Consider the following 16,270-nt stretch of genomic DNA (forward strand, 5'->3'; position numbering starts at 1 on the left):
AGGTATTAAAAATATATACGGTCTATGGATCTTTCCTGCGAATTTTTTTCACTACAAATTTTACACTTTCAGGACTTGAAAATGTTTATGCAGAATATTTAAAACGTTTTTTTTTATTTTTTTTATTTTAAACACTTTCAGCAACTAAAAATCAGTACAAAAACTAGAAAAGCACTCAGAGAGCGCAGACCTCCGCCAAGGACTACCCCCATTTTTTATATAAAAATTGCGATAAAATCAGTCTTCTGGATCAGATCCGGATCAGCCTTTGGAATATGAAAGAGGATCCCATTGTCCATCCCTGAGTCAAATTTCATGGGGTTTGGTCAATAATTAACCGAGATATTGAGAAACAAAATAATTTTTGGCCCCATTTACCACAATGTGAACTAAAATTTCAAAGTGATCCAGAATCCAGGATTTCTTCCGGATCACCCCCAAAATGAAATCAGTTCTTCCTTTTCACATTTCCAACAAATCCTGAAAATTTCATCAAACAAACAAACAGACAAACAGGCAAACAAACAAACAAACAAACAAACAAACAAACAAACAGACAAACAAACAGACAGGAGGTTATGTTTTTGCCGGCGTAATATAATAATAATAATAATTCAAACATGCTTTTTTGAGAGTAAAAAAAATTCAAAGTGAGAAATTCAGCTGTATTTAAAGTCCAAAATCTGATGAATAAATGATGTTCCATTCCGCTCTCCGTCCACACGGGGGCGGTAGCGCAGCTCGCCTCGCGCTGGACAGAGGAAGAGTCCCCGGCACATGTGCGCGCAGACCCGGAGGCGCACGGCGGAGCTCCGGTGTCTGCTCACGGTCTTTTCTCCGTTATTTTCTCTGTGTTTTTGTGGAGATGTTGTCCGCGCTGAAGGAGAGGGTGGGACAGGTGCTGCTCCCCGGGGATGAGTTCGTGTGCGAGGCCGAGGACACGCTCTCTCTGTCGGCCACGGCGCGTAAAGACACCGCGGTGTGTGGACCGGGGCTGCGCAGGAGCGGAGACCGGGTTCTGGTGTGTGTGAGCGGGCATCTGCGCCACAAGGCCCCCAACGTGTTCTGGATCCAGTCCCAAAGCAAAAGGGTGAGACAAACAAGGAGCTGTGCCAGTAAAAATAGTCCTCTTCCAGTATTTCTAGCTCTGGTTTAGTAAATTATTCTTTATTCTGCTCAGTTTTCTTTGCATTTATCTGTTGCTCTAAACTTAACCTCAACTTGTGCTACTATTTTTGCAGAATTTGTACTTAAAGAGCCCATTTTACAGCATTTTCTGATCTGTTTTAATGTTTCCTCGTCACAAACAGACCTGGAGTTGTGTTTTGTTTGTAATACAGGAAGTGCTCCACTGTGTTTTTAAAGTCTGTACGCCTTCACTAGAATCATTTGGATAGTTGCAGACCTCAAATTGTCAATTTATACCGAATTAAAGGTAAAAAAGTAGATGTTAACTTGAAAATTATACCACTTCATGATGTTATAAAATGGAACAGAGCGTTTTGAGCTTTGGAGACGTTAGACAGTGGAGATGCAACGATGCGGTTTTCCCACGATTCGACAGGGGTCACAATATCGATTCGATTTCAACATTTTAAGACACGAAAAAGAAATATCGCATGTAATTTTTTTCTGTTAAAGTGCATAATATAATAACTAAGGCTGAGTATCATTAAGAAGTTGCCGATACGATGCATACCTTGATAAAGTGAGCTTTTGATTCGATATTTCAAATCGATTCGATACGATTCAATAAAAACTAAAGGTTAAATCGTGGCTGTGACACTAAAAGTCTTTGTTAAACCAGTTATTGTGCAAAGTTCATATGAAACACAAACATTTTAATCATCAAAACAGTGAAAATGTCAAATGTGTCGCATAAACGAGTTTTACCTAAACAAGCAACAAAACTGTAGCTGTAACAAAATAATTATAAATAATGATGATAAATTTATTTCGGATGTTTCCATAAATAATAAATTGCATTATCATACAAAAAAGTAAAAAAAAATAATAATAAAAACACAAAAAAATAGTATAAAGTATAAAAAAAACAAAAAAAACAAAACAAAATATATATATAAAATAAAAAATAAGAAGTATAAAGTTCCCTTCTTTGCGATGCTTTTATATCCATAAAAATATATACAAAAAATTATACAAAAAAGTAAAAAAAAATTATAAAATCAAAAAAGTAAAGTATAAAAAAAAAGTATACATAAAAAGTAAACAAAATATATATATATATATATATATATATAATATAAAAAAAAAAAATGTGTTTCTCACCTTCCACGGTGGTAGGTCTCTCACCCTCATTCAGCTCGGGTCGTCTACCAGAGGCCTGGGAGCTTGAGAGTTCTGCGCAGTATCTTTGCTGTTCCCAGTACTGCACTTTTCTGGACTGAGATGTTCATTGTTTTTCCCGGTATCTGTTGTAGCCACTCTTCCAGTTTGGGGTTACAGCCCCGAGTGTCCGATCACCACAGGCACCACTGATGCCTTTACTTTCCAGGCTCTCTCCAGCTCTTCCTTGAGCCCCTGGTATTTCTCTAGCTTCTCGTGTTCCTTTTTCCTGATATTACCATCGCTTGGTATTGCGATGTCAACCACCATTTATTGCGCATCTCGAAATGGGCGAGATGCGCAATATATATATATATATATATATATATATATATATATATATATATATATATATATATATATATATATAATATATATATATATATATATATATATATATATATATATATATATATATATATATATATATATATATATATATAATATATATATATATATATATATATATATATATATATATATAATAAAATAAAAAATAAGTATAAAGTTCCCTTCTTTGCACTGTTTTTATATCCATAAAAAATATACCCAAAAAAAACATACAAAAAGTAAAAAAAAGAAAAAGTATTCCAAAAAAAATATACAAAAGGTATTAAAAATATATACGGTCTATGGATCTTTCCTGCAAATTTTTTTCACTGCAAATTTTACACTTTCATGACTTCAAAATATTCGAGCTGAATATCTTTTTTTTATATTGAATTTTAAACACTTTCAGCAACTAAAATTCAGTACAAAAATAATTCAAGCATGTTTTTTCACAGTTAAAAAATTCAAAGTGAGAAATTCAGCAGCAGTAAATGTGTCCTGTGTTGGTCCTGTGTTGGTCCTGTGTTGGTCCTGTGTTGGTCCTGTGTTGGTCCTGTGTTGGTCCTGTGTTGGTTGGTCCTGTGTTGGTCCTGTGTTGGTCCTGTGTTGGTCCTGTGTTGGTCCTGTGTTGGTCCTGTGTTGGTCCTGTGTTGGTCCTGTGTTGGTCCTGTGTTGGTCCTGTGTTGGTCCTGTGTTGGTCCTGTGTTGGTCCTGTGTTGGTCCTGTGTTGGTCCTGTGTTGGTCCTGTGTTGGTCCTGTGTCCTGTACCTGTTGTCCTGTGTTGTCCTGTGTTGTGTGTGTGTGTTGTCCCGGCGAAGGGGGAGTGTGTGATCGGCATCGTCACGGCGAAGTCCGGAGACGTGTTCAAGGTGGACGTGGGCGCGAGCGAGCTGGCGTCGCTGTCCTACCTGTCCTTCGAGGGCGCCACCAAGAGGAACAGGCCCAACGTGCAGGTGAGGAGGTTAAGACCTGGTTTAGACCTGGTTTAGTCCCAGGTTCAGATCTAGTTCAGTCCCTGTTCAGTCCTGGTTTAGCCCTGGTCCATCCCTGGTCCATCCCTGGTCCAGCCTTGGTCCATCCCTGGTCCAGCCTTGGTCCAGCCTTGCTCGAGCCCTGGTCTAGCCCTGATTCAGGCCCGGTCCAGTCCTGGTCCGTCCTGGTCCAGTCTCGGTCATAGCCCCGGTTCAGCACCGATCTGGTCCTGGTTCAGCTCCAGTCTAGCCCCGGTCCAGTCCTGGTCCAGTCCTGGTCCAGTCCTGGTCCAGCCCTGGTCCAGCCCCGGTCCAGCCCCAGTCTAGCCCTGGTTCAGTCCTGGTTCAGTCCTGGTTCAGTCCTGGTCCAGTCCTGGTCCAGTCCTGGTCCAGTCCTGGTCCAGTCTCGGTCCAGTCTCGGTCTAGCCCCGATCTGGTCCTGGTCCAGCTCCGGTCTAGCCCCTGTCCAGTACTGGTTCAGTCCTGGTTCAGTCCTGGTTCTAGTCCTGTTTCAGTCCTGTTTCAGTCCTAGTCTAGCCCTGGTCTTGCCCTGGTCCAGCCCCAGTCTAGCCCCAGTCTAGCCCCGGTTCAGTCCTGGTTTAGTCCTGGTTTAGTCCTGTTTCAGTCCTGTTTCAGTCCTGTTTCAGTTGTTTCCTGTGTTTTCAGGTTGGAGACCTGGTCTACGCTCAGTTCCTGGTGGCAAACAAAGACATGGAGCCGGAGCTGGTCTGTATCGACGGGGCTGGACGCGCAAACGGACTTGGCGTGTTCGGATCTGGAGGACTCATGGTCAAAGTGTCTCTGGGACTCGTGCGCAGGTGAGACACACGGACGCTTTCAAAATAAAATGTACATTATTCTGAAAATCCTACACTATATTATCACTCTCTGACTTTCTCTTCTGATTTAATTTTTAGTCTTATATATTGTTTTATAGTATCTTTATTTTATCTTTAGTTTTATGTTTCATTCTATACTCTTTTCTGATTGGCCCCTTGTTTCTCGTGTTTCAGACTCTTGGCCCCGGGCAGTGACCTGATGGCCGACCTCGCTGGACTCTTCCCCTCCGAGATGGTTCTGGGTCTAAACGGGCGAGTCTGGGTCAAATCCTCGAGCCTCCAGCAGACGCTCATCCTCACCAACCTGCTCCAGAGCTGCGAGACGCTCAGCCCCGACCAGAGGAGGGCGCTCTTCCACAGGGTCAAGCAGGGGACGCTATGACACGGACCAAAACGGGACTGAAACACGGACTAAACCAGGTCCAGGTCGAGGATCGGACCAGAACTGAACCAGGAATAATGCAGGACTGAAGTCAAGAACTAAACCAAATACCTAACAAGGACTAACCCAAGACTTAAAGATGTATTTTGTAACTTTTTGTTTGGGGGTTCGTCACCTGCTTGTTTCTATGGAGATGTCTTTGTTTTTTAATTCTGAATAAAAATTAATTCCTCATGTGAAGACTAGACCAGACCTGGACTGGGCGTTTATCAGACCTGGACTGAATCAAGTCTACATCTGGAAATTGGGACTAAATCCAGAATAAACCCGGTTTAGACCTGGATTAGACCTCTGCCGAATCAAGTCTACATCAGGAAATGGAGAATAAATCCAGAATTAACATGGACTAGACCTGGACTAGACCTAGACTGAACCAAGCCTACATCTGGAAATTGGGATGAAAGCCAGAATAAACCTGGTTTAGACCTGCGCTAGACCTGGACCGTATCAAGTCTACATCTAGAATAAACCTAGTTTAGACCTGGACCAAATCAAGTCTACATTTGGAAATTGCGACAAAATCCAGAATAAACTTGGACTAGATCTGGACTCAACCTGGACTGAATGAAGTCTACATTTGAAAAATTGTGACCAAATTCAGAATAAACCTGGATAAGACCTGCACAAGACCTGGACCAAATCAAGTCTACATAAGTAAATTGGGACTAAATCCAGAATAAACCTGGTTTAGACCTAGACCGAGGAAATTGGGTCTAAGTCCAGAATTAATGTGCACGAGACCTGGACTGAATCAAGTCTACGTCTGGAAATTGTGACTAAATCCAGAATAAACCTGGTTTAGACCTGGACTAGACCTGGACCGAATCAAGTCTACAAGAGGAAATTGGGACAAAATCCAGAATTAACATGGACAGGACGTGTACAAGACCTGGACCGAATCAAGTCTACATCAGGACTAAAACAATGTGAACTGCCTAAATATTTTGTACCTGTATATGTTTTCTACACTTTTGAAATAAATAAATAAACAATAATAAATGATAATTCCAAGTACATTTTGTTCATAAACATTTATTTCAAATATTTTAAGAAAAAATATATTTTTACATAGATTTTTTTCACTTTTATAACTTTTTAGTTAATTTTTTTACAGTGCTTTGTGTAAAATTCTAACAGACTTCAGGAAACAGTGCAAACAGAACAGGACTCTAGCGCCACCTTCTGGACGAACAGGCCACGTCAGAACACGTTTAACAAGAGACGATTTCAGTCTAAAAACTTAAGGCATAAAATAGAACAAAACCAGTTCTAATCAGGACTGAACTAGGGTCTTAAAGGCGCACTGTGTAACTTTTCTGAGTGAATTATGTTATTACTTTGTCTGGAATGTTTCGTGGTACGGCTTTAGACCAATTCACAAGTCAGATCTGCGGAGAGACGATAAAAAAAACCTAGAAAACCACCAAAAATACTTAAAAAAATAGCCAGAATGCCCATTTTTTGAGGTATTTTTTAAGCTATAAACCCAACTGTAATTCAATTAAAAAAGTAAAGTTGAGGTGTTTAAAGTCATACTGCGGAACATTCCAGACGTATCCACAGAAACAGGTCGTCAACGGAGCCCCAGCCGCTAAAAGTTACACAGTGCACCTTTTACTAGACCTAAACCAGGACTAAAATCAACACGTTTCAAACAAAGACATTTATTTTCAAACCAGTGAAAATTCTCTTGAATAAAACGTCTCGTCTTAAACCTGTTCTGAATTCTAGTAACATTTTAATAATAATAATAATAATACGATAAACAGCAGTAGAACAGCAGCAGAACGGCGGGCTAGAGTCTCGAAACACAAACAGAACTCAAGCAGGACTTTGGCAAAACCACAGAGACCGAGCGCGACGCTAGAGCGCACTTAGCAACCGTTGCCATGGCGACCGCGGAGACTGCGCAACGACTAAAACCGACGAGGAAACGCGTCAAAACATTTATATTAAAATGTTCTGTAGAAATGTTAGGATGTTGGATAATACTGGTTTTGATTCAGAAACAAATAACAAAACAAAACGGAAGTAAATAAAAGAATCTTAGGATTAAATTAAATTAATTTATAAAGGGCACTGGCTAGCTCACTGTGTCTCAAAGCTAATGCTAACTCTTATTAAAACATAAAATTTTTTAACATAACCTAATAAAATTTAAACTTAAGACTACACAATAGTTTCTATATGTAGATTAATTCAGTTTGTGGTGCTATTTTACTCAAGCGATTTTATTTAATATTGATTAGGCCTTAAAAATTAGCATTAGCATTGAGACAACAGCTAATGCAAATTTTTTTTACTTAAAAAAAAAAAAAAAATTAAGTCTAACACACTGTCTGTGATGTCCAGTATTTTTTATATTTTTATGTGATGTAAAATTTTAATCATCATGAAAAAAAAAAAAAAAAATATAGACACTAACAGTGAGCTAACAACGAGCTAACAGTGAGCTAACAAAAGTGAGACAAAAGCTACTGCCAATTTTTTTCTCCTCATTTGTAAAATCTAACTCCCTGTTAAGTCTAATGTTCAGCAATTTTAATGTTTGTGTCATGACTCATAAAAAAAACAAAAAAACAACAACAACAAAAAAAACAACTTAATGTTAACAGTGAGCTAACAACGAGCTAACAGGGACCTAAGAAAAGTGAGTCAAAAGCTTTTGCCAATTTTTTCTCCTCATTTGTTAAGAATAACTCGCTGTTTAGTCTAATGTTCAGCAGTTTTAATGTTTGTATCATGACTCATCAAAAAAAACAAAAACAAAAAAAAAAAAACCCGAAAGAAATCATAGATGCTAACAGTGAGCTAACAGTGAGCTAACAGTGAGCTAGCCATTCGCCGCTGCGCAAAGAGCCGATTTACAGTCCGATTTTACTTTATTTTTTGTGACAATCTCCTACAATTTTGTTGTGTACGGATGAATAAAATTATACAATAGATGGAGATTAACTTGACTCGTCAATATTTGCCCAGCCCTAACTGACAGGTGAAAATTAGGGAGTGTTTTGACCCGTTTGTTCACCGGGCGGTTCTTTACATAACTGACAATTCCTTCATGATATTTTTTTTTTTCCACATTAGAACGGGAAGGTCGGACGTTAATAATAATAAAACATATAGAAATACAAAAAAAAATGTAACTCAATCGTAAGTCTAAGAAAGTGCAGTTCCCTGTCAGAAGTCACAAGATGGCCGCCCGTGGGTAACCATGGCGACGTCCGCTCTAGAGTCCTACCCTCGGTCTCCGGTCAGTCTGGAGTGAGGCGGCGTGGGTCACATGACGTGGCTCTGGATCCCCGGGGTGAACTCTTTCGCGTTGGGGTTCAGGCTGGACTGGAGCTGGGGACGGAGCGGGAGGTTAGTCTCAGGTCTTGGTCAAGATCTAAACCAGGACCAAACCAGGATTAAACAGAAAACAGAGACTTCAGGACGCCACAATCCGTGTATCATTCGTTCATTTGTTTTTCAAAATAAAGCCAAAAATAAGAAAACAGCTATTTTCTCCAGAATAAAAACGAAAAACGGACAACGATTTGTATTTTCAGTTTTTGATTTTGTGTTTAAATGAATAAATGTTTCTGTGACCTGAGATGCCGGACTTTTGAGCTGCATATGGACTGAACCAGGACTGAACCAGGACTAAAACAGGACTGCGTGTCAGGACGGGCCCGGATGTGCGCCCGTAGACTGTCGGGTGATCAGGACTAAGACCAGGACCAGACCAGGACTGAGACCGGGACTGAGAACCGGGACTGAGAACCGGGACTGAGAACCGGGACTGAGAACCGGGACTGAGAACTGGGACTGAGACCAGGACTGATCACCTGGACTGAGACCGGGGACTGAGAACCGGGACCGGGACCAGAAGACCGGGACCAAACCGGGATGAGACCGGGACTGAGACCAGGACTGAGACCGGGACTGAGACCAGGACTGAGACCGGGACTGAGAACCAGGACCGAGACAGGGACCGAGAACCGGACCTAGAACCGGACCGAGAACCAGGACCGAGACCGGGACCAAGACAGGGACCAGACCAGAACTGATATGAGGACTGAGACCGGGACTGAGACCAGGACTAAACCAGGTCTATAACAGGTCTAAACCAGGACTAAACCAGGACTAAAACCAGGACTAAACCAGGTTTAAACCAGGACTGAACCAGTCTCAGTCCTGGTCTGGCAAAAGTCTAGCATTGTAGTTTAAGTCACAGAAACGGGAAACGCCCCTTATACATTTTTTCCATTTTTCATTTAAACACAAAATCGAAACCTGAAAAAACAAATCATTATCTGTTTTTTTTCATTTTGGTTTTGGCGACAAATACTGAAGAAAATAGTTGTTTTTTTCATTTTCTTATTTTTGGTTTTATTTAAAAAAATGAATGAACGAATGATAGTCGGATTCGCCACACACTACAGGATTTTCTAGTCTTAAACAAGTTTTCAAGCGTGCGACAGAAAGTGCACACCACAGACTGTTATCAAAGTGTTGCTGATATTTAGTGTTTATGATCTGACAGAGCAGCTCAGAATCATGCTGACACCACACACACACACACGCACACACGCACACACACACACACACACACACACACACACACGAAAAGAGCAGCGGCTTCAAAATTGCACATGAAGACACAAAGATTTGCCTCTCCCTAAACTCAGGGAGAGGCAAATCGCAGCCAAAATCAGGCAAATTCTCCTGTATTGTTTGTCGGCCTCAAAGTAGAACTGATCCGAGACTGAACCCTTTCGTGCGAGACCTGCTTTTCAAAGCCTGATCTTGTCATATCTAGAAGCTAAACATGGCGCGGGGCCTGGGTAGTACTTGGGTTAAAGAATACCACAGTGAGGTGCCTCTAACAAAACTGACATCAACACCCTTAGGCAACACACTTCACCCACATCGTCAAGTATGTAAGTGTGTGACAGTGACAGTGGTGGTCAGAGGGGTTGATGGTGCAGGTTGGCAGCCTCACTTCGGTCAGTGTGTCCCAGGGCAGCTGTGGCTACTACAGTATCTTACCATCATCAAATGTGGAGTAAATTGCAGGATGCACAAAACTGTAGTGACTTTGAGTGTCTGGAAAAGCTCTATATAAGACTAAAGTCCCGTTCAGACCGAAGTGTCAAAAACGCCCTAGACGCTTCTATTTGGACACCTTTGCATTGGAGTTTAGACGCCCCTGACGGCCTGGAGACAAGTGCCCAGTCCAGGTCTTTTCCCGAAACGATGGCAAACCAAGCTGAGAGAGACTTTAGTGTATTTATTACATAAAATCATCAGCGGAGGCAATCGGCTCGACGGCTGCGGCGTGAATATATGTATACTCCTCTAATGACACTGGTAAAGTCCTGGTCAAGTCCTGGTCCAGTCCTGGTCTAGTCCTGGTCTAGTCCTGGTGTAGTACTGGACTAGTACTGGTCCGGGTCTAGTCCTGGTTTAGTACTGGACTGGTTCTGGACTAGTTCTTGTCTAGTCCTGGTTTAGTCCAGTTCTGGTCTAGTCCTGGTCTAGTCCTGGTTTAGTACTGGGCCGGTTCTGGTCTAGTTCTGGTCTAGTCCTGGTCTAGTCCTGGTTTAGTCCAGTTCTGGTCTAGTCCTGTCTAGTCCTGGTTTAGTACTGGGCCGGTTGGTCTAGTTCTGGTCTAGTCCTGGTCTAGTCCTGGTCTAGTCCTGGTCTAGTCCTGGTCTAGTCCTGGTTTAGTACTGGGCTGGTTCCGGTCTAGTCCTGGTCTAGACCTGGTTTAGTACTGGGCCGGTTCTGGTCTAGTCCTGGTCTAGTACTGGGCCAGTTCTGGTCTAGTTGTGGTCTAGTCCTGGTTTAGTCCGGTTCTGGTCTAGTCCTGGTTTAGTACTGGGCCGGTTCTGGTCTAGTTCTGGTCTAGTCCTGGTCTAGTCCTGGTTTAGTACTGGGCCGGTTCTGGTCTAGTCTGGTCTAGTCCTGGTTTAGTACGGGGCCGGTTCTGGTCTAGTCTGGTCTAGTCCTGGTTTAGTACTGGGGTCTAGTCTGGTCTAGTCTGGTTTTAGTACTGGGCCGGTTCTGGTCTAGTCCTGGTTTAGTACGGGGCCGGTTCTGGTCTAGTCCTGGTCTAGTCCTGGTTTAGTACTGGGCCGGTTCTGGTCTAGTCCTGGTCTAGTCCTGGTTTAGTACTGGGCCGGTTCTGGTCTAGTTCTGGTCTAGTCCTGGTTTAGTACGGGGCCGGTTCTGGTCTAGTTCTGGTCTAGTCCTGGTTTAGTACTGGGCCGGTTCTGGTCTAGTTCTGGTCTAGTCCTGGTTTAGTACGGGGCCGGTTCTGGTCTAGTCCTGGTCTAGTCCTGGTCTAGTAGTCCTGGGGCCGGTTCTGGTCTAGTTCTGGTCTAGTCCTGGTTTAGTACTGGGCCGGTTCTGGTCTAGTTCTGGTCTAGTCCTGGTTTAGTACGGGGCCGGTTCTGGTCTAGTCCTGGTCTAGTCCTCGTTTAGTCTGGTGCTGGTCTAGTCCTGGTCTAGTCCTGGTTTAATCTGGTTCTGGTCTAGTCCCGGTCTAGTCCCGGTTTAGTCCTGGACCGATCCTGGTCCGGTTCTGGTGTAGTCCTGGTTCGGTTCGGTGTAGTCCTCGCGATCCGCTCGGTGATTGTGGTGTATATATATTTACACTCCACTAATGTTTGTGGCTCCCGCTCCAGTTCTCGGGTCTTTCTCTTTCTTCTGGATAATAACGTCACTACGTCACTGGATGCTCGATTGGTTGACGCGGCAGGTCGGACACAAAAAGTTCCGCATTTTCAACTTCTGACGCCGATGCCCTGGACGCGCGTCTAAAGCGTCGACGTCAGAGCGCTCAAGACATGTCGCATCAACACCAAATTTATGCTACACTGACGCCCAAAGACGCAGGACGCCCTAGACACATGTCCACATAGACTTTTCATATAAACTGGACGCCTTGATGCTCTGGTCTGAACGGACCTTAAAGCATTATTATGAATTCTACGGCTGATAAAATGTAAAGTTGGAATTCTCACCAAGTAAGTTTAAACTATGGACGGTTTAGTGACTATAGGCGAGTTTCATTGTTGACAAAAGTGCGAGTTGCATGCTGGGAATTATTTTGGTCGGCGGCAAGAAACACTAATTCAACATGACGGACGGAGCGAGAAAGCACGTAAAGGGTATTGATCCCGGTTATTTATCCACTCTAACGGCAGAGGACCCAAGACCATTTGACCAGAAATTGGTCATAAGCATCGACGGACGACAAATCACCTTTTCAACCCCGACAAAAGGTGGACCAAACCAAATCTCTGGTCGGAATCACCAACTACCTGGACAAATATTCACTTGGGCGATATCCACAATGACTTGGTGGAAACTCCTGGGCCATTCACAGCAGAAAAGATGAAAACCTCCAAGAGTCTCGATGTGTTGTTGAACTTGTTGGAGTCCACGGTTTGTTAGGATCTTCTACGTTTGCTCTGCGGATGTTTGAAAACCATTTAATTCACCGTTAGTGGTTCTTTTCACTCAGAATACGAAAAAGACATTTTCCTTCTTCCGTGCTTCTATTTGTGCATCCGATAATGCAGCAGGAATTTACCATTATCGGGGATAAATACGTGAGGTTACACACTGTGTTTGACGCTATCCTGTTTCTTGCCTCCGACCAAAATATTTCCCAGCATGCAACGCGGGCTTTTAATAACAATGACGTCAGCTGAAACTCGCCTATTCCACATGAATGAATACACTTGAAACAGACTGACTATAACAGGAGTGTGTCTCACAACAATGTCTGAAGCACAGGGGGCGCTGTGGTAGCCCTCTGTCTGGGTGCAGCTGTCTGTCAGGCTGTAGGGGGCGCTGTCCTGGGGCAGGTCTCTGGACGGGATGAACCACTCCCACTGCTCCTCCTCCAGCATCTGGTTAAAACAGGACTCGATAAAGTCCTGCTCCCACAACTCCTCCTCCACCTGCAACGCACGAGGCACAGGTCTGAGGAAACCAGGAGAGGAGCAGAGGAGAAGGTCAGACGGTCAGAAGAGAGGGTCAGAGGAGCTGAGAAGAGGGTCAGAGGAGCTGAGAAGAGGGTCAGAGGAGCTGAGAAGAGGGTCAGAGGAGCTGAGAAGAGGGTCAGAGGAGCAGAGAAGAGGTCAGAGGAGCTGAGAAGAGGGTCAGAGGAGCAGAGAAGAGGGTCAGAGGAGCTGAGGAGAGGGTCAGAGGAGCTGAGGAGAGGGTCAGAGGAGCAGAGAAGAGGTCAGAGGAGCAGAGGAGCATATGAGATGGTCAGAGGGTCAAAGGAGCAGAGGACACGGTCAGAGGGTCAGAGGAGAAAGTTAGAGGAACAGAGGAGCAAAGGAAAAGGTCAGAGGAGCAGAGAAGAGTCAGAGGAGCAGAGAAGAGGGTCAGAGGAACAGAGGAGCAGAAGAGAGGTCAGAGGAGCTGAGAAGAGAGTCAGAGGAACAGAGGAAATATGAGAAGGTCAGAGGGTCAGAGGAGCAGAGGAGAGTCAGAGGAACAGAGGAGCAGAAGGGAGGGTCAGAGGAGCTGAGAAGAGAGTCAGAGGAACAGAGGAGAGAGTCAGAGGAACAGAGGAGCATATGAGAAGGTCAGAGGGTCAGAGGAACAGAGGAGCATATGAGAAGGTCAGACGGTCCAAGGAGCAGAGGACAAGGTCAGAGGAGAAAGTTAGAGGAACAGAGGAGCAAAGGAGAAGGTCAGAGGAGCTGAGAAGAGAGTCAGAGGAGCAGAGAAGAGAGTCAGAGATTCATATTGTGGTGACCTGTCTGTCAAACTCCTCTTCGTTCTCCATCCACATGTACTCGGCGAAGGGGTTCTCCTCCAGCTCCAGAATGAGCGGCTCCTCAAGAGGCATGTGGTTACTGACCGTCATCCTCACCTGCCGACCAATCACAATCCACCGTTTAATTCATCAACCAATAAGAATCAATAAGACCACACTCTGGTTTAGTACGTCTTTTTACGGTTTAGTATAGTGCTGAATTTCCATTAAGAACCTAAAGTAGTATCAGTTATAAAAGATTAGGGATGGGACAAAAAGATCTCGCAAGACAAAACTGTCACAAGATTCTGCATGTTGAAAATGATGCATCATATGAATCATCTGCACTCTGAAGACCTCAGGGACCGGCCTCCTGCTGGTGCCCAGAGTCAGGACTAAAGACGGGGAGTCAGCGTTTCAGGTTCTGGAACAGTCTGAACATGCGAGACAGGCTCTACTTTGACTCAGCTGAAATCCAGGCTCAAAACGGTTCTATTTAGCTGACTGAAAGGTTTCATTTTGTAATCTTCTCTCTCCTTTAATGTCTCTGTCTTTTATGTTATGATAACTATTTATGTTTTGATTTGTTTGTGTTGTGGTTTTAATGTCTTTCTTATTCTGTAAAGCGCTTTCAATTACTTTGTGTACGAATTGTGCTGTACAAATAAACTTGCCTTGCCTATTGTTTACATTGTACTTGGCCATGAAAGTTTGGAAAGGCAAATGCGCAAATATGGAACCTGATCATTACTATTATTGCCTAGACCCAAAACAATCAAAAACAACAAAAATACGCAGTTGAACAGTGATAATTTCAGCTGTTCCCCATCTCGATTAAATAATGTTGGCCTATAGAATGTGGTGATGGCATCTGAAACCGAGCAAGAAACCAGAGTCAGGAAACAGCTGAGATTCCTTTAAAGACACTCAGTGCAGTGTGGCCTGTCCACCTGTTTCTATATGGAAAGGACGTGTGTGTGTGTGTGTGTGTGTGTGTGTATGTGTGAGTGTCTGTGTGTGGCTCAGTCTGTGCCCTTAGCTGTCCAAGCACAACCCAGGGCCCGCACACACCTTAAAGGTCTTATATTACGCAAAACTGGACTCCTGTGAGCTTTAAGTCATGTTATAATGTTGTTACCTCATCTAAAACATACCTACATAACACATGTAATTCTTTATAATTAATCTGTTCCACCTTGTGATGTCATGATGCGGTAGTTTTCAAGGCAGCAGCTACTTTTTTACCGTTTGTTTAAAATATATTCGCAATCCCCAGGCTGAAATGATCCAAATAATTCTAGTGATTTTTTTTTTATTTTTATATTCAATATGTTCAAATACACACAATTACAAAGCCAAGTATACTTACCAAATATCAAATACCAAATAAAAAACTGTAACATGAAGTGTAGGGGAGACTGATACTTATAAGTTTTTCCTATAGATATTGTATGTTTTAATAGCCTTTTTTTTTTTTTTTTTTTTTTTACCTAATTTATTGTTCAGAAATATTGTTGTATTTCGTTCTTATAATGGTGAACGTTTGGTTTATTTTGAGTCCATTTTGTTTTGTGTATATATTTGGCCAGCATGATCAAAGTAATTCTAGTGAAGGTGTATGGAGTTTAAAAACACAGTAGAGCACTTCCCGTATCACCGCGTGACAACACAAAAGTTGACCAGAGCGTTTCCAGTTTGCGAGAAGAACTAAACTGAATAAGAAATACGCACTGTTTGTGTGTTAAACATGTAGGAATGACACAAAACACAACCCTATAGACATGTTGTGGATCATTTCGGCTCTGGAATTTCCAATTTCTACTAAACTAAAGGTAAAAGGTAACTATATTAACTTGAAAACTACCACTTCACAACATTCAGATCTTTGGAGATGTCGAAATACTAATAATGCACGATTACTCAATTGTGTGGGTGGGACAGAATACAATCCCAGGTATGTTTTTGATGAGGTAACAACATTATAACATGCATTAAAGCTCACAAGAGTCAATTTTATAAAACTTTGCAGCCGTAAAATATCGCAAAAATGTCCATTATCGCGCAGTCATACAAATAATTATACAAATTGTGGTCTAATAATCCAATGAAAAGTATTTTGATAAAGTATATTTCATCCATACGGTTAGCTAAATTAGATACAGACATATTTGCGTTTATTAAAGCTTTATCTTACTGTAGTATTTGGATTATTTGTACTTTATCTTTTTTATTTTGTCAAATCTTTCTTTTATTCAACTTCGCTTTTCGTTCATTCTGTCCTCATCCCTACAGCCATTACTCCGCTCATTTCAACACTTTTCTAGCTCTCACGCTGAATAACAACTACCACAAACGCATCTAATTATCGGTTAGAGTTTAATGTTCACGAACGGACAAAGATTCACCTGAAAAAGCGGCCGTGTTTGGGGAAAAACCCGGAGCAGGGCGAAGTTTGTGGTGTTGAGTCTGGAGTGAACAACAGCGTAATGGCGGCCCTGTTTGTTTACAGCGCGCCCGTCGCCCTCCCCTGCGCCCTGATTGGTCCAACAAGCGCTGCTACGTCATCACGTTACCC

General features: G+C 42.7%; 2 protein-coding genes across 2 annotated transcripts; one reads left to right on the plus strand and one right to left on the minus strand.

Moving 5' to 3' along the window:
* The first annotated feature begins 766 nt into the window (after positions 1–766).
* exosc3 (exosome component 3) lies at positions 767–5,942 on the plus strand. The gene is made up of 4 exons (XM_055160122.1): positions 767–1,090; positions 3,480–3,629; positions 4,314–4,465; positions 4,661–5,942. Exons 1-4 carry the CDS (start codon positions 866–868, stop codon positions 4,866–4,868), a joined length of 735 nt encoding a protein of 244 aa, XP_055016097.1. The 5' UTR covers positions 767–865; the 3' UTR covers positions 4,869–5,942.
* A 2-nt stretch (positions 5,943–5,944) lies between these two features.
* LOC110167685 (polyadenylate-binding protein-interacting protein 2-like) lies at positions 5,945–16,236 on the minus strand. Its single transcript, XM_020933050.2, has 4 exons — positions 16,101–16,236; positions 13,696–13,812; positions 12,701–12,886; positions 5,945–8,273 (listed from the first exon to the last, which is right to left on the minus strand). The coding sequence occupies exons 2-4, from the start codon at positions 13,804–13,806 to the stop codon at positions 8,208–8,210; spliced, it is 363 nt and encodes a 120-aa protein (XP_020788709.1). The 5' UTR covers positions 13,807–13,812; positions 16,101–16,236; the 3' UTR covers positions 5,945–8,207.
* Positions 16,237–16,270: the final 34 nt, after the last annotated feature.

This window comes from Boleophthalmus pectinirostris, unplaced genomic scaffold (assembly GCF_026225935.1).
Source record: "Boleophthalmus pectinirostris isolate CB_2022bp ecotype Guang Dong unplaced genomic scaffold, ASM2622593v1 HiC_scaffold_3, whole genome shotgun sequence".
NCBI lineage: Eukaryota > Metazoa > Chordata > Actinopteri > Gobiiformes > Gobiidae > Boleophthalmus > Boleophthalmus pectinirostris.